The sequence below is a fragment of the Geotrypetes seraphini genome, chromosome 6, assembly GCF_902459505.1.
Source record: "Geotrypetes seraphini chromosome 6, aGeoSer1.1, whole genome shotgun sequence".
Lineage (NCBI taxonomy): Eukaryota > Metazoa > Chordata > Amphibia > Gymnophiona > Dermophiidae > Geotrypetes > Geotrypetes seraphini.
The window spans coordinates 28,216,367-28,244,099 of record NC_047089.1 but is presented as its reverse complement, the minus strand read 5'-3'; the positions used below and the strand labels follow the sequence as shown (position 1 = coordinate 28,244,099).

At 43.6% G+C, this 27,733-nt stretch overlaps 1 protein-coding gene across 3 annotated transcripts in view; it reads right to left on the bottom strand.

Annotated features, from left to right (window-relative positions):
• The window catches only part of PIWIL4 (piwi like RNA-mediated gene silencing 4), a 211,334-nt gene that overhangs the window by 27,213 nt on the left and 156,388 nt on the right, over positions 1–27,733 (bottom strand). For 2 of the 3 annotated variants that reach the window (XM_033947501.1, XM_033947500.1), the window contains exons 15-17: positions 26,848–27,048; positions 15,544–15,647; positions 10,058–10,128 (exon numbers count right to left, since the gene is read on the bottom strand). In XM_033947501.1, coding sequence (XP_033803392.1) covers positions 10,058–10,128; positions 15,544–15,647; positions 26,848–27,048 — 376 coding nt within the window. The remainder of the gene's footprint in view (positions 1–10,057; positions 10,129–15,543; positions 15,648–26,847; positions 27,049–27,733) is intronic. The other variant, XM_033947502.1, reaches the window with a different exon arrangement.

Below are 27,733 nucleotides of genomic sequence, written 5' to 3'. Positions count from 1 at the left end.
GCATCAATAAACACTTCAAGATGACCTATGATGTCGATCTGTTGAGTGTCTGGACCGGGATGATGAACCTTGATGTCTTGATAATGAAGCTCTCCTGGACCGTGAACATCGACGGTGCAGAGTCTGAGATCTGGCTCTTGTTGGTGGCTTGCAGTGCTACTTGGACTGGGCTGGTACTGGATGTGTCACGGCAGGGGCTTACAGTGCATAGGACTATAACATGCCAGCCAATTACCTTTGTACCAATTCCATGATTTGTTATTTTAGGGATGGCACCAGTACCGTGGTAGTCATCGGTACAGGTGGTGCAGGATGTATAGGGTGCTGAGGAGTTGGTGACCTTGATGATGAGGCATGCCTTTGAGGGGACACCACTTGTAAGGATAGTGATCTTGTTTCTGTGTGTCTATGCTTTAGATGCATCAATGGTATTGACACCTGAAATGAAGCTGAGGTATGTTTGGATGCGGAAGAGAATTATGCTTCTTAGCTTTTTTAGCTGATTTCCCTGATGGAGGCAACACTGACAAAATAGAGGTTGATCTTGGTGTTGATGTTTGCACTGGCACCAATGCTGAAGATGGCCTCTGGGTGTCGGAATCAGCAAACATTCTCAATGCGTCTAAAGTTGCCTAAGGGTGAGGGGTAGTAGATTCGGGAGCAATGTAGGAGGTTCTACTTTACGGAGAGGGTGGTGGATGCCTGGATGCGCTTCCAAGAGAGGTGGTGTAGAGGAAAATGGTGACTGAGTTGATAGAAGCGTGGGATGAACACAGAGGATCTAGAATCAGAAAATAATAGTAAATATTGAAGAACTAAGGCCCATACTGGGTGGACTTGCACAGTATGTGTCTGTATATGGCCTTTTGGTTGAGGGTAGGCCGGGGAGGGCTTCAATGGCTGAGAGGGTGTAGATGTGCTGGAGTGAGATTTGACGGAGACTTCGACAGTTGGAACCCAAGCACGGTACCAGGTAGAGCTTTGGATTCGTGCCCAAAAATAGCTAAGAAGAAAAAAAATAAATTGAATCAGCCACTCTCATCACTAACCCATCCCATCAAAACACAATCACAATCCACCCTTCAGGAAAAGAGGCAACTGCTGCAGACAGAATTTGGACTCAATTCCCCAACATACAATGGTCAGAATTCAACAAATTATACAAAAAATACAGTCATGCCTCCTGTGACCTCAACCACTGCCCCTCATATCTCCTTACCACCTCTAGTGTAAAATTCCGCACCATAATTCTACAATGGATTCAATTCACGCTCACAGAAGGCACATTCCCTGCTGACCTCAGGGAAATCATCATCACCCCAATCCAAAAAGACCCAAAAGCACCACAAAACCACCCATCTAACTTTAGACCTATAGCCTCAATTCCGCTATATGTCAAAATTATAGAAGGCCTAGTAGCCAAACTCCTCACCAATTACATAGATGACCACAACCTACTCCACCCCATGCAATCAGGATTCAGAACAAACTTCAGTACAGAGACACTACTAGGCTCCCTTATGGATACCGTCAGACAACACCTTAGTACAGGGAAAAAAATGCTGCTCATACAACTGGACCTAACTGCGGCATTCGACTTAGTGGATCACAACATCCTTCTACAGATCTTAGACGCAATAGGCATCTCAGATAAAGTATACTCTTGGTTTGAAGGATTCCTAAAACTCAGAACCTACAGTGTAAAATCTAACAAAGAAAAGTCAGAATCCTGGTCAAACCCTTGCGGCGTACCACAAGGATCTCCACTATCCCCTACCCTCTTCAATCTCTACACTGCTTCTCTAGGAACGCATCTGGACAATCTAGGCATAACCACCTATAGTTATGCCGATGACATCACCATCCTCATCCCATACGATCATTCTAAACCTACCATGACAGACAAACTTCACCAAACAATTGAAACAGTCACAACCTGGATGAAAAACCACAAACTCAAACTCAACCAAGACAAAACCAAATTCATCCTTCTCGAAAATGACAAGGTCCAAACCACAATCAACCTAGATATAAACGCAATCAAATACCCCATCCAAACCACCATAAAACTACTTGGCATGACCATAGACAGACGCGGCACTATGCAACCGCAAATAAATAAAACAATCCAGAAATCATTCGCAATCATGAGAAATCTGAGACAAGTCCGAAAATTCTTTGAAAGAACACAATTCCAACTTATAGTGCAATCCCTAATACTAGGTATATTGGACTACTGCAACATCCTCTTCCTTCCTTGCCCTGCAACGACGATTAGACAACTCCAAACAATCCAAAATACAGCTTTGAGACTCATCTATTCATTGAGAAAACATGATCACATCACTGAAGCCTTCATCAACTCACATTGGCTTCCAATCCAAGAAAGAATCCAATTCAAATTCTACTGCATACTATTTAAAACCCTACTCGGAGACAGCCCATCATACTTGAACAATCGCCTCATCCAAGCACCCACTACCAGACACAGAAAAACGCACTCCCCATTCATACCCCCCCCAATCAAGGAAGTCAAAAGAACAAAACTACACGACGGCCTCCTAGCCACTCGAGCCGCAAGACTGGACAACCAAATCTCCAACCTTCTGATGACCACCCCAGACTATAGGACGTTCAGAAAAGAAATAAAAACCATACTTTTCAAGAAATTCCTGAAGCAGCAATAACATCACGACCTCTTAGTAACTCTAAAACTGACATTAGATCTACCCATTACCGCACTAATAATAACAAAAAAACCTCCACTGTGACCACCTTTTAATTCTTTTACAAACCACCTCACCCACAACAACACGTTAAATGTTTATAAGATCTACAACTTACCTCTCTAGCTAATCATTGTAACTCTGCTTTTTTAAATTAACCTTTTGTAATCCGCCTTGAACCGCAAGGTAATGGCGGAATAGAAATCCCTAATGTAATGTAATGTAATGTAATGTAATGTTGGGCAGACTGGATGGACCATTTGGGTCTTTATCTGCCATCATCTACTATGTTACTATGAAAAGTTTTTGAAACTGGAGCTGACGAGACTTAAGTGACCTTTTCTGAAGTTTTGAACAAAGCGGGCAACAATGTTACATATTATGTTATACTATGATATATAATATGTGTATATTTTTTTATTTTATTGAAAATATGATGAAGGGTGGGTGGTAGGGGGGGTTATTGATTTTACTAGATGTTTGATATGGTAGATATCAAAGTGCTATTCTGGAATAATTTGTTGTAATATACTCTTTTGTGCACTTATTGTTTAATTTGAAAACGAATAAAGAATTATTTAAAAAAAAAAAAAAGATCCATTAGGAATAAGTCACAACTGGTCAAAGACTGGCTCGAGGAGACCAACCGTGACTTCATCCTTTTAACAGAAACATGGCTGATCGCTGACAATGACATCATCATACGCGAGTACCTCCCACCTGGATTCAAAATCACTTCTCTACCCAGAAGCAGGGGAAGAGGGGGGAGGACTAGCCGTCATTGTAAAAGACTCCTACGAATCCACCATCATAGCTTCGAATTCCTTAGTGGACATGGAAATCCTTTCCTGCAAACTCTGGTCAGACAAATTAGAAGAGGCCTTAATCATCACGCTATTTTACATTCCTCTCAAGAAATGGTCCACTGCCAAGGACACCTTCGAATTCCTCCTTACAAACTCAACTGCTGGCCCCTACAACCTACTGACTGGTGACCTGAACATCCACCTAGAGCAGGTAGAGCAGGGTGACACCAAAGAGTTACTATCCTTTATCACTTCTCTCGACTTCCTTGTGCCACCCCCCGATAGAACCCATCTAAAAGGACATCAACTAGATCTTGTTACCTTCTAAAGCCCCAGCCCATCCCAAAATGCACTTGCACCAAACCACTTGGACCGACACCCTATGGTTGGACCATCGTTTATGCAATTTCCAATTCAACTGGCAAACCAAACGCTCCCTAACCAAACCCCTGGAGAAAAAAAGGATTAGGACAATGACAGCCACCAGATTTGGTAAATCCAGTGGAATTCTGGTCACATTACGATATCTCATCAGACTCAAACTCCCCCTCTATTGACACCTGGACCAATACAAGCACACAGATTCTTAACAAGATGGCCCCCAACAAACTAAGAAAAACGAGAAACCAAAACATAGATGGCTGGTCTGACGCTGAACTAGGAACAGTGAAACGAGAATTACGAAAACTGGAAAGACAATGGCTGAAATCTGGTGATAACATAAAAAGAACAAACTGAAGACTAAAACTAAAAGAATACAAAAAACTTATAACTACAAAACGCACAAATTTCTAGGCAAAAAAAATAGACTATCCCAACACCAACGCCAAGAACCTATTTAAACTAGTTAACAATCTCTACGATATACAGGCCTTTTCATGCCACGCCACAGACTCCCCACCTTCAGCAGATGCGCTGGCTGAATTTTTTAACAACAAAATCAATATTCTAAGATCCAACCTACCACCCTCCACAACCAACCATCTGAACTACCCAGTCACCCAACACACAAACAAACCCAGAGTAGACATGTACTGGAACAACTTTTCTATCTCTACCTGGAATCACTTCTGCAAATTCTTCTCAAAATACGTCGATTCATACTGCAGGTTAGACAGCTGCCCACCAAATGTCATGAAAGCTGCTCCAGTCACCTTCAAAGTCATGTTATACGATTGGCTCTTTTCCCTATTACTGTCGGGTACATTTCCCGAGGAGTTAGGTCACATACTGATTAGAGAATGACACGGTGGCGGTTTACCCGCGGCCACCGCATTTTAGCCGCGGGTCACCCGCCGAAAACGGGGAAGAAAACTAGCAGTCGCTGCGGCGACGGGGACAAGGCCATTCACCGCCCGCGGGGCAGTGAATGGTCTTGTCTCCGCAGTGAGGTATCAAGGATCGCGCGGTCCCCGAAGCCACCGCCCGCCCGCCCGTAGCATTTAGCCAGCTCCCTCCCTCCACCTCACCTTAAATTTCGAGTTTTCCGGCTTCCTTTTTTCCGAGCCGCACGTGTTCAAAAATCCGTGCACGCGCGGCTGCGCGAGTCAATCAATCTTCTCCTCTGACGCAACCGGAAACAGGAAGTTGTAGGAGAGGAGAAGTTTGATTGACTCGCGCAGCCGCGCGTGCACAGATTTTTGAACACGTGCGGCTCGGAAAAAAGGAAGCCGGAAAACTCGAAATTTAAGGTGAGGTGGAGGGAGGGAGCTGGCTAAATGCACGGCTTTTTGAACGCGTGCGGCTAGGGAAAAAGGAAGCCGGCAAACTCGGAACGAATATAAGGTGAGGTGGAGGGAGGGTGGGGGCTGCTGGACCATTCTTCATTACTTTGCCATACTAATTCCATTCTATGTTAGGTGCCACGGACTCAGATTCGAGTCCTAGCGATGATGAGTTAAAGATCCCAAAAGAAGCCAACTTCTAAATCCAGTGGTTAGAGCTACACTACACTCCTTGTGACCCTGGGCAAGTCACTTAATCCCTATTGCTTCTGACACAATGGGCAGTTCCAAAGACCAAGACTGGCCAGTGTCAAAGACAGGATGCTGAGCTTGATAGACCCTTAGTCTCCACTGTTTTTAGTGATCAACAAAGTTCTATGTTTCTATAATCACCCTAATTCTGTTATCATTGGACTAGATATTCAAAATGATTTAAATGGCCAGGACAGGCTCCTGGCTGTTCAAATCATCTGTCCAGGGCTAACCAGGCATTTTCAATCTTCATGTTCAGCCCAAATGGTGTCACACAATTCAGCAAAAATACCCAATGTTGTTCCTCATAATTTAAATATTGCTCATAGAAGGAACAACATTGGGTATTTTTGCAAATGGAAGTTGGAGGGTTAATTCCCTTGAAACAGCCAATTGAGTGAAACATGAATTCATGCTGGGACACAAGATAGGTTGAATTTGTTTTGAATTTAAAAAGAAAAATGATCAATGAAGAATACTATAATGGCAAGAAAATATAATGATAAAACAGCAACTAATTTTGCCTATTTTTATATATTAAAAAAGTACTACATAAGGTGAATGTCCATATTGCTGTCTGTTGTTCTGCTGAGCACTGGCATTGAAACAGCAAAATGCATTTATTGCATACTTGTCCTCTGTCGGAAACATTATGGTGGTATATTAGTTGTGTTAATAAAAATTTATAAACAAAGCCCTGCCAGCTGAACATCTCTTTCTCTAGTTCAGCAGCAGGAACTTTGATTTATAAGAATGGAATACGCTAAATATTAGAGTACTAAGGCTTATATGGATGCTGCGGGGACGGTGACGGGGCGGTGAATGGGATGGCAGTGGCGGTGACGGGGCGGTGAAAGGGATGGCAGTGACGGTGACGGGGCGGTGAATGGAATGGCGGTGACGGGGCGGTGCAGAGGATGGTGGGCCGGGGACGGGGCGGTGACGGGGACAGATTTTTTCCCCATGTCATTCTCTAATACTGATCACACCGATTGTAAAAAATCCCAAGGAATCTATCAAGCTGACATCTAACTACAGACCCATCGCAAACATTCCCTTTTTTGTAAAGCTCATGGAAGGCTTGGTAAACCAGGATTTAGTAACACACCTGGACAAATTCAACATACTTCACGACAACCAATCAGGCTTTCGATCCGGGTTCAGCACGGAAACGGTTATTGCTTCATTACTGGATTCCCTCCTGAACCTACTCAGCCAAGGCTCCAGTGCACTAATCCTTCAACTTGACCTAAGCAGCGCCTTTGATTTAGTCGATCACACCATTCTAATTGACTGCTTGGAGACAATTGGTCTCTCAGGCAATGTACTAAAATGGTTCCAAGGCTTTTTGACCAAACGATCGTACCGAGTCTATAGAGACAATATCCAATCCTCCAGCTGGGTAAACCCATGCGGAGTACCACAGGGTTCTCCCCCTATCCCCCACTCTGTTCAACATTTACCTAGCCCCATTGGCAAATCTACTGGAAAAATTAAAAATCTAATTTTACATCTATGCCGATGACATCATCATAGTCCTGCCCCTAACAAGCCTGACTCCTGAGACGAAGAATCATCTAGCACTAATTCTAAAACAAATCGAAACATGGATGACAGAGTTCAAACTGAAACTCAACCCTGAAAAAACCAAATTCTTCCTGGCAAGCCCAAATGACAAAATCAAAGATACTACAATAACCCTGAACGGTCAGAACTTCCCCATTGTCGATACCATAAAAATCCTGGGAGTGACACTGGACCGCTAACTCACTCTAAATATGCACTCAGAGCTACTGATCAAAAAAGGCTTCTCGACACTATTGAAACTAAGAACCATCAGAAAGTACTTCGACACAACATCATTCCGCTTACTGGTGCAATCCTCCATTTTAAACCTACTCGACTATTGCAATATCATTTATCTGGGGTCTCTCAAGAAAACCATTCAAAGACTCCGAATCATACAAAACTCAGCTGTGCGACTGATTTTCGGCATATAACCCCCTACTACCAAAAACTCCACTGGTTGCCCCTGGAGGCAACCAGTGGAGTTCAAATTTGCCTGCCTCTGTTTCAAATCCATTCTCGGTTTGGCCCCTCTATACCTGGTCTCCCACTTTAAACTAGACTGCTCCACCAGGCCTACACGCAGAATACGTATGTTTAGCCACCCTACATTAAAAACCTGCCGATACAAAAGATTCCTTGACAGAATAGTTGCCTTCCAAGCAAGTCTGCAGAACAACTGGCTAAGCAGCATCATCAAGCACTCCTCATCCTACCTCAACTTCAGAAAACTAGTTAAAACCAACCTGTTCAACCGATTTGTGACCAAGGATTCCTAAAGTCTTCACTGCTTACCCCACGCTGTATGACCAGCCCTTCTTATTGTAAACCGCCTCAACCCACTTCTTATTGTAAACCAGCCCCTACAATGTAACCTTACTCTGTACAAATATTCATTGGGGTTTTTTTTCGCTGAATGTCCAGCTCTTCTTTATTGTAAACCGCCTCAAACTACTTTGGCTTTGGCTGTATATAAACAATAAATTATTATTATTATTAATGCTAAGAAATGCAAGGTCATGCATTTAGGCTGCAGAAATCTGAGGGAATGGTACAGTTTAGGGGTGAAGAACTTTTGTTCACGAAGAGGAGTGGGACTTGGGAGTGATAGTATGTCATAATCTTAAGGTGGTCAAACAGGTTAAAAAGGAGAGGAATGGCCAGCAGGAATATTGTGTACAATTTTGGAGACTGCACCTTCAAAAAGATAAAAGCAGGATGGAATCAGTGCAGGGGTCTCAAAGTCCCTCCTTGAGGGCCGCAATCCAGTCGGGTTTTCAGGATTTCTCCAATGAATATGCATGAGATCTATGTGCATGTACTGCTTTCAATGCATATTCATTGAGGAAATCCTGAAAACCCGACTGGATTGCAGCCCTCAAGGAGGGACTTTGAGATCCCTGGTCCAGAAGAAGGCAACTAAAAAGGTTGATAGTCTACCTCATAAGGCATACAGGGACAGACTTAAAGATCTCAATATGTATATGTTGGAGGAAAGATGGGAGCTGTGGTATAGTAAGGTGGGAGGTGGGCGGACCACCCCAGGTACAGTCTTCAGGGAGGGTGCAGGCATCTTTCCATCCCCTCCTGCATAACTCTTTAAATGTTCCCTGGTGCGATCAGCATCTTCCATGTGTTGTTCACTCCGGCCTTGGCTCCCTTCTGATATCAAATCCTAGCTACAGGACCAGGACGTGACATCAAAAGGAAGCCGGCGCAGGCTTTAGGTGGAAGATGCTACTTGCGTCAATGAACATTTCAAGAGGTACACGGGGGGAAAGGGGGGCAGCGGGGAAGAGTGGGGGGGGGGTGCACTACACGGTGATACTGGGCACCACAATCCTGGGTGCCAATCTCCCTTGTTATGCCATTGGGCAGGAGAGGGGAGCTATGAAAGAGATGTTTAACTACCTATGTGGCATAAATACACGAGGCGAGTCTCATTCCATTGAAAGGAAACTCCAGAGTGAGAGGGCATAGAATGAGTGTGACGCATTAATGAATGCACATGTGATCTCTTTATGCTGAATGCCTTTCCCATCTGGATTAACTTTTGTATTGGACTAAATAAACTTTTTTGATTAGTTGTTGTGAACTGACAATCACTTCCACTTGAGCAGCTGGTATTTTTTGACATCTTAAACACCCTGTTAGGAAGAGCGGTTCAAACTCCAGCACAATTCAGACCACAGCAGAAGAATCCATATTGGCCCCCTGCCTGTCCTCCCTTAGAGGTGACTTCATTGTCTCAAAGAGCTTAAAAATAACCCACTATTGTGGTACATGTCACAGGTATGCACTGTGGCCATGCACACAAAGAGCAGTCACACTGTTTAGCATGCTCCTTCATGTGCCTTCTGAAAGGACCTTCTAGCACAACTTGAACCTGAACCTGTCCTCTTTCTAATTTTTTCACGTTTTACTTTCACTGGACTATGTGAGGTTGAGCTTATGTTTACCTCTCTAACCTTTTTCATTTTACAGGTTATATGTAACTTTTACACTTTCAGTGCCTGCAAACCCCAAATTAATTAAGCTTATGGCTGTTCCAGGAGCTCTCAACATCAATATTTTCCAACTACAAATGTCAGACCCTGAAAATTTATATGAAGTTTTGCATTCTGTGGTAACCCACCTTTTGGGATAAATCCCTGAACAGGAACTTTCTGGTAGCTCAATAATAAATATCCCATTACATCAACTACCATATGAAGCAATAGCTATGTATCTTATCTTTCTGCAGCTTGCCCCTGAAGAAACAAGTTTTATGAAATATTTACTTGATTTCTAGAGTGGGAGAAGGAAGAAAAGTATATTATTAATGAACTGTACTATGAGAGGCAGGACATACAGATTTCTTAATTGTATTATGGGCTGTCAGCTTGTGGGATGAACATACAAGGCTGGCAGTAAGGAAGGATGTGTGATGAAACCTCTACTTTTTGATCCAAAGCTCTCAGGTTAGGAATTTTCATTTAAATACCTTTCATGCAAACTTTCAAACAATCAGCAATGTCTGAGCTTGAATTCTGAAGGATGCCCCGTGAGAACCATCTAAAAAAATATAAAAAGTTAAACTGAAGAGAAGCCACACTAAAAACAGATTATGTTTTCTGTCCATTTTTCATATCTTAATGTATCATCAAAATGTAAATAAAATATATAACAACCTCAATGGGTTAATAGATATAATAAATGCAGCTATTCTGTGCACTTCTTGCTTGTCAGCAATACTTTCATAAATTGTGAATTTTTCCACTCTATGAATGATTAAAAAAATGGCATTGTATTTTATCCATATTACTGCATTCACCAAGACAGATAGGGAGTAATTCTGTACAGAAGGTGCTAACATTTAAATGGCAAATACACATGTAAATGACTAGAATACTGGTTTCCATAATGTCCCTCTAGCCTGGCACAAATGGACATTATGCACTCCTACCAGAAGATGGAGACTGAGAACCACTGTGCTTCAACTTAGAGAATGACACGGTGGTAGTTATCCATGGCTAGCAGCGGGTAGCCATGGGTAACTCGCCGAAAACGGTGGGGGGGGGGGAAGTGCTCATGGCGGGCATGGGGACAAGGCCATCCACCACCCTGTGGAGTGGTGAATGGCCTTGTCCCCGCAGTTAAGGGAGGGAAAGCATGTGGTCACCGATTGCGCATGGCCCCCTCCCTCCCCCTTACCTTTGCGGCGCTTTAGAAAATAAACTGAAGCCAGCAAAGCCTGCCTGTGCTTCTACCCACACACATGCGACTGCAGGGCGGCACAGGCAGGCTTTGCCGGCATCAGTTTCTTTTCTAAAGCTCCGTGAAGGTAAGGGGGAGGGAGATAGATTTGGCCGGAGGTAGGGAAGGGGCCATGCGCGCGATCGGTGACCATGCCTTCCCTCCCTTAAGTTTTTTTACACCGCGAAGATAAGGGGGAGGGAGGGAGATTCTCGGGCCACTGAAGGGTAGTGAGGTGGCAAGAGGGAAGGTTGGATGCTGCAGGGATGGGGACGGGGCAGTGAAGGGGATGGCGGGGACGGGGCGGTGAAGGGGACTGTGGCTTGGTGACGGGGACAGATTTTTTTCCCCATGTCATTTTCTACTTCAACTTAACCAATGAGTGGGCTGTGCAGTCCCCTGGAAGCCAGTCTAAGCAGATGGTAGATGTGGTAAGCCTGTGCAGTCTTCCTGAGGTCTTGGTTCCTTCATAGGGGTGAGAATTCCCTATTGATTTTTGTTTTGTGGAAAAGTTAAGAACTCCCTTTCTCCTTTATTTGGTTTACTGGCTGCTAGACTGGGACTGAAACCCGTGGGGCTCTCTCAAGTCCTGGAGGTGTCATACCCAGGTGGCTGGGTCCCTCCCCCCTTCCCCCTCCTACAGTAGATCTTAGATCATTTTCTTTGGCTTTTGATCAAATTAAAAAATAAAAAGCCTCATATGGGTCTGCTCTCTACTTGTAAACTGACAACCAGTCTGGAGAGCCTGAGGGGTCTGCCTGCTATACAGTAATGAGCAGCAGAAAAAATATTAATAATAAATTGACCAGAGGGAACAGGAGTCATCTTTTCAATCTTCTCCTTGCAGTTGCTAGTCTCTCTCTTCAGTAATTGGCATGCACTACATGGATGCTCCTCTGCCGGCAATCTGGCATAAATGTCATAGAAATTCATCAGATCAGATGCCGAGGAGTCCATCCCTTTCGATTTTCAATGAAATCGAGGGGTTTTGAGGCAGAAAGAAGACTTTGAAAAACAGATTGTTTAAAATCCAAGATGTCTACCGCCAGAAAACTCACACCAAAAACAGCCCATGGAGACTAACAGAAAAAATAAAATATGCAGAAACAGGGGTTTTAGAGTTCAGGGATCTGAACCTTACCCTCAGAAATCCCCCCCAAATGACTTTTTCAGACCCTCCCCGATTATCCCATAGGTAATAATGGAGCTTTACTCAGTTGTATGCAGTGCCTAACAGTCAGCTTTTTTCTCTGCAGCTGAAGTGAAGGGAAAGTAATTTCTGCCTCAGAAATTTGCCAAACAGTTCAATCTTCGGACTGCCAGTTGGTCAGACCCCGAGACCTCCACCTCCTTGGAACCTCAACACATGACAGGGGCAGGAAACATGCAGCCAGCACCCTGATACCCAAGGGTTCTTACACAGGGTGCCCTCAGCCTGCACTTAAACCTCTGAGGATGTCAGAAGGCAAGGTTGCTCCCAGGGGAATGGACCCCGAATTTTGTTGTGGCACACAGCAGACTGGCCACACAGGTCCATCCACAGACTTGCCCTGTAAAACTGCAGTCTGGATCCACAGGATCTTCTTCCTTTCCCCAACAGAGATCCCCTAAATAAGGGGTCTTAGGGCACCAAAGCCACAAAACATTGAACTTTTGTCGAACAAATGAAGAAAAATAAAAAGAATAAAGCATATCAGATCAGAAACACCTCTGCATGGTTCATTTGCAGAGGAAAAAACTGATGGGGGCACTATACTCCACTGCTAAGTGGGAGGTACAGAAAGATTGAGTGAAACTTCTGCAAGATCCAGTTCACAGGTTCGGATTGAACACACATTGTACGAAATCCAGAGTGGATGTAACAGAAGCACAGCTGATGTGGCCACTGAGGTGCTATGAGAATCATGATGGCATGCTCCTGTTGAAGTCTGAGTAGAGTCTTCCCAATTGGAGGGAAAGCATAAAGAAACCTGCCCCTCCAGTTGAAAAAAAAAGGCATCTGTGTACACAATCTGGGGGGTAGATTGGGAGGATGCCAAAAAAGGTCCACTTCCTGGGTTCCCTAACATGAGAAGGAATATTATTGAGTTGAATGACCATTCATGTGATTATAGGAATCTGCTCACTTTGTCCACTAAGATGTTTTGCTTTTCTGCTAGGTAGACTGCTCTCCAAATTATGTTGCGAGGAATCGCCCAGGACTAGATTTGGATGGTTAACAAGACTAAGAATGTTATAATGCCCCTGTATCGCTCCATGGTGCAACCTCATCTGGAGTATTGCGTTCAATTTTGGTCTCCTAATCTCAAGAAAGATATAGTGAAGCTAGAAAAGGTTCAAAGAAGAGCAACCAAGATAATAAAGGGGATGGAACTCCTCTCGTATGAGGAAAGACTAAAAAGGTTAGGGCTCTTCAGCTAGGAAAAGAGACGGCTGAGGGGAGATATGATTGAAGTCTACAAAATCCTGAGTGGAGTAGAACAGGTACAAGTGGATCGATTTTTCACTTCATCAAAAATTACAAAGACTAGGGAACACTCGATGAATTTGCAGGGAAATACTTTTAAAACCAATAGGAGGAAATATTTTTTCTCTCAGAGAATAGTTAAGCTCTGGAACACATTGCCAGAGGTTGTGGTAAGAGCAGATTACGTAGCTGGTTTTAAGAAAGGTTTGGACAATTTCCTGGAGGAAAAGTCCATAATCTCTTATTGAGAAAGACATGGGGGAAGCCACTGCTTGCCCTGGATCAGTAGCATGGAATGTTGCTACTCCTTGGGTTTTGGCCAGGTACTAGGGACCTGGATTGGCCACAATGAGAATGGACTACTGGGCTAGATGGACCATTGGTTTGACTCTGTATGGCTGTTCTTATGCTTTTATGTGTGCCAAGTATAGGACAATCAAGCCATTGTAACATCACTGATGAGGTTGCCTCTGAGGCACTGTGGAATGAGGCATTATGACATCACAATCTTAGCTCTGGAATGTTGCTCTGATTGGGGTTCCAGAATCTTGCTATTCTTGACTCTTTGGGTTTTGGCCAGGTACTAGTGAACTGGATTGGTCACCGTGAGAACATACTACTGGGCTTGATGGATCATTGGTCTGACCCAGTAAGGCTATTTTTATGTTCTTTATGGCTCAGTGCCTCCTTGATTGGTTATTTATTCAACTGAGTAATACTTAATTGAGCAGGTGATCTGAGAATTAGCGACTCTCTAAGGCTGTCCGAGATGTAATCAGATCAACAGAGTGAAGGCAACTGTCAACATGAATTAGGATGTTGAGTCTCAAATGTGGCAGAAACAGTTGAGTCTGAATAGTCTCCAGGAGAATTTTGGTATTTATGCACATGTAGGGTATTACTCCAATCTTTTAGATGCGTAGTTGCCACATAAATATTAGCGCTCACTTTACAGATTATCCCCATAACTTGAAAAGAAATATACACAGTGCTTTTATACAATTTATAAGCTGTAGTTGGAAGAAGACCTGATTTAAATGTTATACCTGCAGCCAAGACAAAAAATATCCAAGAACCCTGCTAATTATATCAGTCTCCGAAGTCTAGATGAGCTCCTTGATTTTAAATATAATAAAGACAGAATCACAGAAAATTAAGGTAGATAAAGACCATATTCCCAATCCAGTTTGCTCATCCATAAATCTACTATCTCTTCCTCTCCTATAGAGATCCTCTGTACTTGTTCCAGGCATTCTTGAATTCAGATACAGTATTTGTTTCTATCACCTCCACCTGGAGGCCATTCCATGAATTCACATTCCTTTCCACGAAGAAGTATTTCTTTAGCTATTTCAACTTCATCTTATGCCCTCTCATTCCAGAGTTTCCTTTCCATTGAGACTCACTTCCTGTGCATTTATGCCACAGAGGTATTTACATGTCTCTATCATATCTCCCCTCTCCTGCATTCTTTCCAAAGCATATATATTTAGGTCATTAAACTGTTCCATATACGTTTTCAGATGAATACCACCAACAACTGTAGTAGCTGCTTTCTGAATTGACTCCATCCCATTTATATCTTTTTGAAGGTGCAGTCTCGAGAATTGTACACAGTATTCTGAATGAGGTCTCACCAGAGACTTATACAAAGGCATTATCATCTCCTTTTCCTGCTAGCCATTCCACTCCCTTTGCATCCAAGAATCCTTCTGGCTTTTACTACCTTTTCTACCTGTTTTGCTACCTTTTTTTTTTTTTTTGGGGGGGGAGGGTAATTTAGGGGAAGGAAGCATTTGCAGTATTAGTTTTGCGGAGTAAAGGCAGTTGGAGAGATAGTTTTTGAGACAGCTGGAGAGTGAAGGCAGTAGGGGGGGAATAGTTTTGGGTGAGCAATTCAGGTGGAGAGAAAAGAGAATGGAGGAGAGGCAGTTTGAAAGGAAAAATTTCTTCACAGTTTGTAATTCTCTATACTTAATACATGGAACTACTTCTCTCACAGAAATGCATTGGGCTATTTTTAGGGAAGAGAGTAGGGGGATTATTTCTTTGGAAATCCTGGTCCTATCTGGTTCATTTTTGAACTTGATTTTCTTATCACTGTTTTTCTCTCATGCTATATTTCATCCATTTTTGGAGATTTGTTTTGCCCCCAGAAGAAAGATGGATAGACAGACATTCTCATTTTCTGTAATTCTTTCCAACTTCCATTGGGTTGAAAAGAAAAAAACCAAACAAACCACTAATGGCACTGAGGACTGACTTACCTGGTCATTTTAGCATTGATGCTGGATACAAATCCAACTACTGATTGCCCCTTATTAAGTGCATCCTTGTTGACATCAATACCAACCAACAAGAGTGATTTCAGCTGTGAAGCAGAAAATGCAAATGACAGAGTGAAAGACAGCATGAAATATTTCATACTTTTATAAAGAATAAGATGATAGCACAAGGCCAAAGGTTGACCCATCACTTAAACTGAATGAGTAATATGATTTAAAAAATGCAGACCATTTTGAAAAATAATTTTAGATATTAAAAATGTATGGGGTAATATGCAGCTCATGGTATTAAGCAGCTTGTATGATGCTCCCATGGCTGAACTAACCCCGGATATTCAATGCTGGGGAATGCATAGCTCCTGGTATGTGCACTGGAAATAAACTGGGTATTAGCCGAAATTCAGATTGGTGACTGGTTAGCTCAGCACATAAAGTTAGGAAGCCTTTTTGGAGTACTAACTTTATGTTCTTACTTGGCCAGTTAGTAGACTGAATATCACTACTAACTGACTATGTTGTGGCTCAGCCCAATCTCTGTCTCTAACCTAGCCAATTAGGTAATGGCGGGTTAGTGGAGATATTGGCGGCTGGCCAGCTCAGTGGAGTTCAAGGGTTAAATCCCTTTGAATATTGGGCCTGTAATTGCCATAGGTTGTGGTAAGAATAGATAGTAGCTGGTTTTAAGAAAGGTTTGGACAATTTCCTGGAGGAAAAGTCCATAGTCTGTTATTGAGAAAGTCATGGTAGAAGCCACTGCTTGCCCTGGATAGGTAGCATAGAATGTTGCTACTCTTTGGGTTTTTGTCAGGTACTAGTGACCTGGGTTGGCCACCGTGAGGACGGGCTACTGGGCTTGATAGACCATTGGTCTGACCAAGTAAGGCTATTCTTATGTTCTTATGTGCAATAATGCCTAATAAGTTTACTGATGCAAAGCAAAATGCCTCATAAAATAAGAAAAGTCATGCTTTATAGGATAGCTCAGTATTTCATGATGTTTAAATTGAAAACATGATAAATAAGTAGAATGTGTAAAATTCTAGATACCCATGGTTCAAACCCACATTCATCTTTTGGAGATGACAACTTTGTTGCCTTCTATACTTACTCCCTACCATGAAACATTCCTCAAATGGCCTGCAACTCTAGAAGATTGATCTGTTGCTATCATTCCTGAGTAAATCACTGACCTTGGGTATACAGCTCATCTACACAAGCCACCCAGACCAGGTTTAATGCATCTGACCTGTGGCGCAGAGGAATTTGGAATTGCAATCCCTTGGCCACACTGCTGCAGTTCATCTACAAAGACAGAAACTGTTTGAGCTAAGTGACAGTGATGACCTTTGCTAAGTTCCCATGGGCCTGGGACCATTGTTAAGCTAGAGTCCACTTGGCTGGCCTCAGATAAAAGCATGCCATGGGTGTAATGTGTACAGTTGAGGCCATGTGGCTGAGAAATTTCAGCATTTGCCAAGCTGAATTTGCAGCACTATAAAGATCAGGGCCATTATGCTCTGATCTAGGAGAAAAGGTATGACCTGAGCCTTTTCTATCAGGGCTCCTTTGAATTCCAATGGTTGGGCTGGTGCTAGATGGGACTTTGGGTAGTTGATGACAAACTCTAGAGTACTGGAGTACTGTGTTCAGTATTGGTCACTGCACCTTAAGAAGGATATGGCAATACTTGAGAGGGTCCAAAGGAGAGCGACACGAATGATTAAGGGCATGGAAAACCTTTCATACACTGAAAGATTGGAGAGGCTGGGGCTCTTCTCCCTGGAAAAGCAGAGACTCAGCGGTGACATGATAGAGACCTACAAGATCATGAAGGGCATAGAGAAAGTAGAGAGGGATAGATTCTTCAAACTTTCAAAACATATAAGAACAAGAGGGCACTCGGAAAAATTGGAAGGGAACAGATTCAAAACAAATGCTAGGAAGTTTTTCTTTACCCAGCGTGTGGTGGACACCTGGAATGCACTTCCAGAGGACGTAATAGGACAGAGTACGGTACCGGAGTTCAAGAAAGGATTGGACAATTTCCTGCTGGAAAAAGGGATAGAGGGGTATAGATAGGGAGCTACTGCGCAGGTCCTGGACCTGTTGGGCCGCCACGTGAACGGACTGCTGGGCACGATGGACCTTGGGTCTGACCCAGTGGAGACATTGCTTATGTTCTTATGTTCTTAACTCCAGTACCCAAATAGTTTTGCACATGGATTTTTGTGCTCCTTCATTTGTACACTGCTTAGATTTTCTTAGATAGGCAGTCTATCAAAAATCTAATAAACTTGAACCTAGAACTTGATGTGCTCTTGACAGCCAATCATCCAGGTAGGGAAACCTCTACTCTCAATCTGTGAAGATCCTGGGAGCTTGTGTGAGATACTTCCTGTGACTGTGATATATACATATATGGGTGTAGGCTTCCTTTAAGTCCAGAGAGCCTAACCAATCTTGTTCAGTAAGGTGCCCAGAAAAACCATCCTGAACATTTGCTTTCCTAGATATTTGTTCAAGACCCTTAGATTTAGGATGGGTCAGAATCCGTCTGTTTTCTTGGTGATCAAGAAGTACATGGAATAGTCTCTTCCCTTTTTCACCTAGCAGAAAGGGTTTGACTGCTTTGGCTTCCATTACTTAACTCTCTATTCCTCCACAAATCTAAACCCCCTTCTTTTGTAAGCAATTCCTGGTGATAAAAGCTCAATTTAGATACTTTTGGAGGGCAGTTTGGTAGGACTGTTTCCCATTACAGGGTGTAGCCTATCCAGACTATTTTTGAGAACCCTCTAATCTGAGGTTTTAAGGGGCCTTTTTTTTTGGGGGGGGGAGGGATTCAGCCGCCTTTCTATCAGCAGGCTTCCCATGGCTATGTTCTCTTGAAGCCAGTCAAAAGCTCATTCTTTGCTTAGATTCAGAAGCTGGCTAGGCTTCTGAGCTGTCTGTTAGTGTGGGCAGGAGTAAGAACTCTGATTATTCTGGGGGAGACAAGAAGTGAGAGACAACCTATGCCTTTGAAAGTAGAAGACCCTTTGCGGCCCTTCATCAGAAAACATCCTAGTAAAGGAGGTTGAGCTAGAGCAGCGGTCTCAAACACGCGGCCCACGGGCCGCATGTGGCTCTCCAGATTTTATTTGCGGCCCGCAGTCTGGACTGGATCATTATCTTCCTTTTGGAGCAGCAGCATATCTAGCTGGCTCGTTCCATTCAAAGCTTCGGGTTGGCGGCTCCTTGCGCTATCCACAGAAGAGACGGCCAGACATGCTGCTGCTCCAGTGGCGTACCGAGGGGGAAGCGGTCCACTGTTCTCCCTAGAGTGCGGCTCGTCTAGAGCAGTGGTGCCCAACCTGCTTCCCTTCTCTTCTCAGGCCGGCACCGTGTTATTTGATCTCCCTGCTTCTCTTCAGGGCCGACCAACTCTCGCCGCCCGACATCAATTCAGACGTCGAGAGGACGTTCTGGCTAGCCAATCGCTGCCTGGCTGCCCAGAATGTCCTTTCCGATGTTAGAATTGACGTCGGGTGGCGAGAGTTGGTCGGCCCCGTGGAGAAGAGAAAGAGGGAGATCTCGGCCTGTTCATGATGGAGGCAGCGGCAGCAGCCTATTCCCCGGCGGCGGTGGCATGGGGGAGGGCAGGAAGGAAGAAAGAAAGAAAGAAGGGGGGACAGGGAGCCAGAAACAAAGCAAAAAATGGGACACGGAATCAAAGAAAGACAAACATAGAGAAAGAAAGAAAAAGTTGGGGGAGGGAATGAGGTCTGGAGGAGAGGAAGCATAAAGAAGAAGAGAAGAAATATTGGATGCATAGTCAGAGACTGATAAAATTACCAAACAAAGGTAGGAAAATGATTTTATTTTCAATTTAGTGATTGAAATGTGCCAGTTTTGAGAAAGAAAAGATATTAAACTTTAAATGCGAGGGCTGCAGAAAAAATAGAGCACTTGGAGGGCCGCAGAAAAAATAGTTAATGTCCTTTTAACTGTTAAAGGAAAGATATATAAACTATAAAGAGTTTTACTTCATGCAAAATTGTCATTTCTTTAATAAGACATTAACTATTTTTTCTGCGGCCCTCCAAGTACCTACAAATTCAAAATGTGGCCCCGCAAAGCGTTTGAGTTTGAGACCACTGAGCTAGAGTGTACCAGGACAGTAACTTGATGGCCTCAAAATGCTTCTTGATGAGGGCTGGGATCTCCTCTAACTTGTCACCAAAATGGTGGTATCCCTGGCACAGAACATCCACCAGCTTCTCCTGAACCACAGGTTCCAGGTAGAGAATGACACGGTGACAAAATTCATCACTGTTCCTGTCAGTGGCGTACCTAGCATATGTGTGAAGAGGCCTTAAATATATATCATCCCTAAAATTCAAATAATTGATAACAAGAAAAATTGGAAGGGAAGATAATACTTATTGCACGTATCAAAGCCATCATGGCATCTAATCAATCAATAATTTCCCAAAGATTATATGTGTAAAAATTATTTGTTAATACTAAATAAAGATTCCTTATTAAATATTTAAAACCAAAATGTGGTGGACATATCATAAATTATACAGACTTAAGTCTTTGGAACCTCTTATGATGTATACCATTACAGGTTCCTGTCTTGTATATTGTTATAATCATCTATGTCTGCCACCCCCTACCAAACAATTTTTTATTTATTCAACTACTTAAATTCAAATTTTATTTCCTGATGAATTTATTAATGCTTTATTCCCAAATAGAAATTAATATCACTAGATTTATTATAACACATTTGAATCTTATTAGAATATATTGTTTTTAATAGTGACTGTTTTTAGTATTATTATAATATATGTTATTTTATGTATTTTTATATATGTAATGAAAAAAGGAAATGAATAAGAAAAAAGCTTAAAACATTAATTTGTGTTGATGTAATGAGTTTATGGAAATTTAAAGAATTCTTTTGAAAATTCTTTTGAAATTTAATAAATTTATAACTTAAGAAAACTTTTTGTAAAGTGCATGAAGTGCATGTGAAAAAAACCTTACAAATGAATATTATGTGCAAAACCGCTGATATAGGATAAAAAAGGAAAAAAATAGAGAGATAAAAGGAAAAAAGGCAACACAGCTTTATCGTGAGGTGGAACCAGCCACCATCAACGTTGATATGCTAAATGACTCGTCTTCCATTTCCTGCCTGCCCTGCCGCGCACACATAGCCGACCAGAAGTCTTCCCCGATGTCAGCGCTGACGTCGGAGGGCAAGCTTTGCTTAAGCCCTCCCTTCGACATCAGCGATGACATCGGGAAGACTTCCGGTCAGCTATGTGTGCGCGGCAGGGCAGATAGGAACAGAAGACGAGCCTCACGGCTCGAGTTGTATTTAACCCCGCGGGTCCCTCGTCATCCCCGTTCAGCTCTCTCCTGTGCACCCCCTTGAGGCATATACCCGGGGCGGACCGCCTCCCCCTAGTTACGCCACTGGTTCCTGTCTCTGTGGATAACCGTGGGAAACAATCCCATGTCATTCCTCAGTGTCTATCTCAACTTCAGTCCTTCTACACCAGCATTCTCCAATGCAAGGCTTGAGTGTCAGTGGTTGTGCCAATTCATACTCTGATTCTTCCCTCTCTCCTTAAAGAATGACATGGAGATGGTTTCTTGCAGTTATCCATGGGGACGGGAATGGCGATGAATTTTGTCAATGTGTCATTCTCTAGCTCCAGGTCTGAGGCACACAGGCAAGTATGTGTAACCCAGTATCTATGGCGGAGACCCTAGACATCATATCAAAAGCATTTAAGTGGCTAGGACCATGTGCTTTTCACACACCCACTCTTTAGCTACTAGTAAGTTAAAATTGCAATCTTCTCTTGGGGCAAGATGTCTGTGAACTCCACGACATGGTGCTCATGATTCCACAAGTACAAGCTCATGAAGAGCTGGTATGGAATGTATGTGGAAAGAAATCACTGGAAAATAATTCTCACAAAGGATGCCAACATTCAAGCCTCTCTCTCTGGAGGAACTAAGGAGTGAGTTTTTGGAACTCTTGGCTCTTTTGAGAGCAGATTTGATTACCATGGAATGGTGAGGAAGCTGAAGCTTCTCGAATCTGGGAGCCTTTTGGATTCTTTACAAAGAATTGGTTTTCTTATGCATAAGTTGCACAGAGAGGGAGGTGAGGGTATCTCGCTGCTTCATCTGTGCATCTCTAAGGATGTGCATCTGGTCAGGCCCTGAGAGGGATCACCAAGGAACGGGTGATCTGCAATGCCTGAAGCTTCCTCCCCTAGAAGAACTGGAAAGTGCACCAGCTACCATGCCTTGTGAGGCACCCCTGACAATGCACATGCAGCAGGCAGGGCATGGGCCTCCAGAATGGGCTGAAGCTCTGTATAACTGATGTTGAAGCCCTTAATGCTTTTGCATCATGTTGAATGAGAAGGTACTCCATCTCCTCCTGGCCTCAAGGGAAGCCATTGATAAAGCCTGGTGCTCAGATCCTTTGAAAACATTGGACCTGAATCTATGGCCTAGTCCTGGCTTGATGGAGGCCTTTATCTGCCATCATGTTTCCAATGAATTCAAAATGGCCTGGAATAGGCACATGGGATCTCTTGGAGAGAGAAAGAGATAATGGTTACTGCGGATGGGCAGACTAGATGGGCCATTTGGCCTTTATCTGCCATCATGTTTCTATGATGTGCCTTCTCCAGTTCCTTCGAAGGTAAGCAACCCTTACGGTGGGGGCACTTCTGAGGCAGAGAAAGTTTTAATGACCTGGTACTCTTAACACCATGCCTCAAGGGGCAACAAAGCTGATGCTTCTTGACTTCCACTTGGGGATGAAAAAAACCTGGTCATTCACCGCCCCATGGAGTGATGAATGGCCTTCTCCCCACAGTTGAGGGAACGCACGCAAAATCTCCGATCACGCGGTCCAGCAGTCCCCTCCCTCCTTCCCTTTTCCTAACCTTCGCTGGTGATTTTTATTTTTCTCTCAACAAGCAACCGGAACCATGAAGTCGTGTGCAGCTGCCACAAAGTTCTCCTCTAACGCAACTGTAAACAGGAAGTTGCGTCACAGAAGAAGTTTCTGGTAGGCACATGTGACTTCAAGGCTCCAGCTGTTGTTGAGAGATAAATAAAAATCACCAGCGAAGGTAAGGGGAAGGAATGGAGGGAGATACTTGGACCGCGACGAGCAGGCGGGAGGGAGGGGGCTGCTGGACCGTGTGAAGGGTGCTGAAGGGAAGTGGAGAGAGAGGGGGGTGAGAGGAACAGACACTGAAGGAGAATGGGGAGAAGACGCTCAAGGAAAGTGGGTAGGGGAGAGAGGGGAGAAGGGTGCTGAAGGGAAGTGGAGAGAGAGGGGATGAGAGGAACAGACGCTGAAAGGAAATGGGGAAGAGAGACGCTGAAGGAAAGTGGGTAGGAGAGCGTGGAACAGACACTGAAAGGAACTGGTTGGAAAGAGGGGATAAAGAAAAAAGGCACATGCTGGATTGGGGAGACAGATACCAGATCTGAGGGGAGGAAAGAAGGGGAGAGATGCTAAAAACCACAGGGCTAGGGGGTTCATTCTTCCAACATGCACATGGTTTGCAATTCCACTGTCTCAAGGCACATTCTCCCTTTTATCTGTCCCGCAGTCACTTGTCAGCTTGATACTATATGAGATATGAAAGAAATGCAATAGAAAAGAGGATTGGTGAAGATTTGGTGTATAAATTGCAAGTGGATAGGCAGGCACAAGTGATTTAATTGGGCAGGAGAACCTCTTGTCTGATTAAATTGCTTTGAATATATTAACCCCTTGGATTATAATACAAAGAATCAGGTTTGATTGTGCAGTCTAGTTTTAACAAACAGGTCAACAAATCAGATGCTATAACCCCATTAACTAGGAATCTCTGATTTAAGTAGGAGCCTATTAGGGGCAACAGCATATATAGGCAAATGGACATTTTTCTCGCCAAAAAGTTCAAGTACCGATTTTCGAAACCGTCTTTCTGGACATCTTGCAAGATGCCCTAGCCGCTGTGCATCCAAAACTAACGGGAGGCATGTTGTAGGCATGCTCTGGGCAGGCTTTGGGTGTGCTTAGACTTGGATGCCTTGTGGTAATAATTGAACCTTTCCCAAGAGGTCCTGGACGGACCTTAGACCTCCGGAGCTAGACCTGTTTTAAAAGCATCTGAGTGCCCTACAGGTACCCAAATTGACCAGATGACCACTGCAGTAATACCCCCCTCCCCCACACTCCCCCAGTGGTCACTGATCATCTCCCACCCTCCAAAAATCTGAATGAAACAGTATATACCTGTCTTTAATAGAGCATCACACAGGTGACTTAAGTGGCCTGGTGAGCCAGCCATAGAGAGGCGGGCATAAAAACATAAGAATTGCCATACTGGGACACTACATTTATGGTGGAAAGTGTGAAGCCACAAAAACCCACAAAAATTTTACTATACTGCCATACAGATGCCACCTGCAGCCATAAGAGCTATTGGGGTGGTAAACAGGTAGGTATAGTAGATTTTGGGGGAGTTTTATAGGGATCACCACACATTATAAGGGGGTTCTGTTGAGATGTACACCTGACACCCTTTATGTGAAGTTCACAGCAGTGTCTTCTAAGGTGCTCCACTGCTCTCTAGAAATGTATGAATGGCCAATCCATTACAATGCTGGCCCCTTATATAGCCAAATGGTCTGGATTTGGACGTTTTGAACTTGGACATGTCTGTGGTCAAAAATGGAGAACAAAGTTAGGTATTCTAAGGTAGGACATCCTGATGGCCAAAACATCTAAATAGATGAGTTTTGAAAAAATTACATTCGTGATTTCTACTCTTGTCATTACCTTGCGGTTCAAATGTGGATGTCTAGTTGCATTTCTCTTTGGACATCTTGTGGGAAATGTCCAAATTTGGACTTAGACTTCCTACCAAAAATGCCCCTCTATGTCCACTATCTCTCAATGTCAAGTGATAAATATGATAGCTGGCTCAACACCAAAATATACAGTATATAGACCAATATACAAATGATCTAGGTATATAAATCTGCCCCCCCAATTTTTCCTGCTGAACACCAAATTTATGTATCTATAAAGTAGGTGGGCCAGGCCAGGGGAATGAAGTTACACTCTCTCAGCATCTAGCTCTGGGGTCTCAAAGTCCCTCCTTGAGGGCCACAGTCCAGTCGGGTTTTCAAGATTTCCCCAATGAATATGCATGAGATCTATGTGCATGCACTGCTTTCAATGCATATTCATTGGGGAAATCCTGAAAACCCGACTGGATTGCGGCCCTCAAGGAGGGACTTTTAGATACCTGATCTAGCTTAAATATTTAAATTTGGAATATCAATAGCTGTCTTAAATCTAGGACCTTAAAATAAATCATGCACCATTTTTGGCCCACAATTTTAGGTTCTCAAAGTTTAGTGCACAGCTTTTTCTGAATATTGGCCTAATATGAATTTTAAAGACTTTAACACAAAACCTGTGACATGACATGAAGGCTGTTGGAAGAGATCTGTTCAAAAGTATGAGGGCATTCCATCAATGTAAAGATGAAAGAAGATGCATGGGAAGAGGTATAAGCCTCTGCTTGCAATTTAGAAACTAAAGGGCTCATAATAAAAATTTTAAAAAGTACAAAAAGTGGCCTAAATCGGTACTTGGACGATCACAGATTGTCCAAGTACCTATAATCAAAGCTGGTTTTAAACGTATCTAAAACCAGCTTAGGCCTTTATCCTCCTCTAAATACTTAGAGCGAAAAGAGGCGTTTTTAGAGGAGGGGAAAGGCCTGGAGGTGGGCCAACCTAGACTTAGTTGTACACCAAGTATAACAAGGTTGCCCAGTTGGAATTATACGTTTTGACTTAGACCAAGTCAAAACAGGTATAAGTTCCGAATAGGGGCCGCTGAGCTGATTGCAGCTGCCACAATCAGCTTGGCATCCCTGGCAACCTGCTCAGCCCCCACCACAACAATCGCGGCAGGAGAGATTCCTAATCTCTCCTGCCGCGATTGTGATTCCCCCCCTAAACTGCCGTGAACCGCGGCAGGAGAGATGCCCAATATCCCTGCTGGCACCCCAACCCTCCTGATCCCAGACCCTCCTGCTCACAGCGCATCGCCCCGTGACCTCCCCGATCGCCCCCCCAGAACCACCGAATGGGCCGGCCCCCCTAATCCGACACACCTTCGACACCCCCCTCAACTTACTTTAAGTTGAACAGACAGACGGGTTGGCCCAGGCGCCTAAGGCCCTTCCTATGGGTGGGGCCTTAGGTGCCTGGCCAAATCAGACCTAGGCCCACCATTCAGAGGATGGCAGGCCTGCCGGTCAGACAGGCTTGGGACCCATCCGTCCGTTCAACTTAAAGTAAGTTGGGGGGGGTGTCAGGGATTGTGGAGAGTCAGGAAGTGTCAAGGGATATCGAAGTTAGGCGGGCCGTTCGGGGGGCCATCGGGGAGGTCACAGGGCGGTGCGCCATGAGCAGGAGGGCTTGGGATCCCTCCTGACCGTATTTGAGGGGGTGGGTGGAGGGTTGCCTTCTGGCAGTAGGGGTTGGGCTCGTTCCTGCCAGTATTGTCAGGGGGGGGTTTCAGGGGCTTGTGCCTCGGCAGGAGGGGTTGGGCTCCCTCCTGCCAGTATTGTCAGGAGGGGGGTTCGGGGACTTGTGTCTTGGCAGGAGGCCAGTATTGTCGGGAAAGTTGGGGTGCTAGCAGGAGAGATTGGGTATCTCTCTTGCCGCAGTTCACGGGAGGGAGGGGGGATTGTGATGGTGATGGTGGCAGGATATATTAGGCATCTCTCCTGCTGCGATCGTTGCAAGGGGGTGGGGGATGGATTCTATAACCGGTGTTGTTTTTGACAGACGCTGGTTACAGAATCCAGCTGTTAGACGAAGGACTGGCCCCTCCTTCGTCTAAAAGGTCTTGTTTTGGGCGTTTGGGACTTGGGCAATTTTTGGTTTGATAATGTGTTCTAAGGTTAGACATAGTGGTGGTCTGGGAGATTAAACTGCTGAACGTAGAGGTAGGCCATTCTCAAAAAAAACCTCATTTTGGATATTTTTTTTTTGAGAATAACATTTTCCCTGCTGCTACTACTTTCAGCGTTTAGGGGCTTAGGCCAAAAGGGGACTTAGACATTTTTTTTTTTATTATGCCCCTCTAACTATGCATTACAGAGAAGTAAAATTAAAGGTGGAAAAAACTATTTCCCTATATTTCAAATTGCAAAAATGTTATTTCTAATGGGAACTACTTACAGGAATTTCTACTGCCCATAGCTCCCCTCCAATTTTACAAATTATCTGCATTGCAATTTTTGTGGCAACACTCATCAGCATCTGTTGTCGGCTCAAAGTGCGAACTGTAACACACTGGCTTGGGATAGGTCGATCAAAATTCAGGAACTTTTTAATTGCATCATAACAATCTTTTTGATTTGAAGAAAGAATGCACAATACCTAACCAGAAACAGAAAAACCATGTGAGTCCATAATTGGGCGCAAATAATGTCCATGAACATAGCCTCATGTACAATACAAAGGCAGCTCTGTGATTATTTGCATATATTTTTTTCTGTACTGCTTTCCCATCAAAAGATGATCAATGCAGTTTACATACAGTAATAAAACTAACTAAAAACATAACAAAAACTAATAAAAGTTATAAAACAAATGCAAAATTAGATTAAAATATAAAACAGCTAAAATTCAATCTCCTTCCTTCCTGAATCAACCAGATCCTAGCTTATCCCTACCTATCTTTTGGAAATAGAAAAACTTTTACATGCTCTTAGAACTTTAAAGACTCTTGTTTCAGTCGCAGCAACAATGGGGGAAAGTTCCATAAGTCAGTAACCACCATTGAGAAAATCTGTTTATTCCTTACTTTTCCCTCTTCCCAAATATTGGTAACTTGGTACCTGGACTAGCCCTTGTTGACTAGATCTTGAGCTCCTTTTGGTCTGATACCATTCAATTTTCTTCCCAAGACAGCTAAGTTACATCCATTTAAAAGTAAGGAAAATCAGATATCCATTCTTAAATAAAGCCCTTTGCTTCACAAGAAGTGAGTGCAAAGCTTGTAGCAAAAGTATACTGGAGCACACTTAGAAAAAATATGTCTCACCCTTGCTGTTGCATTTTT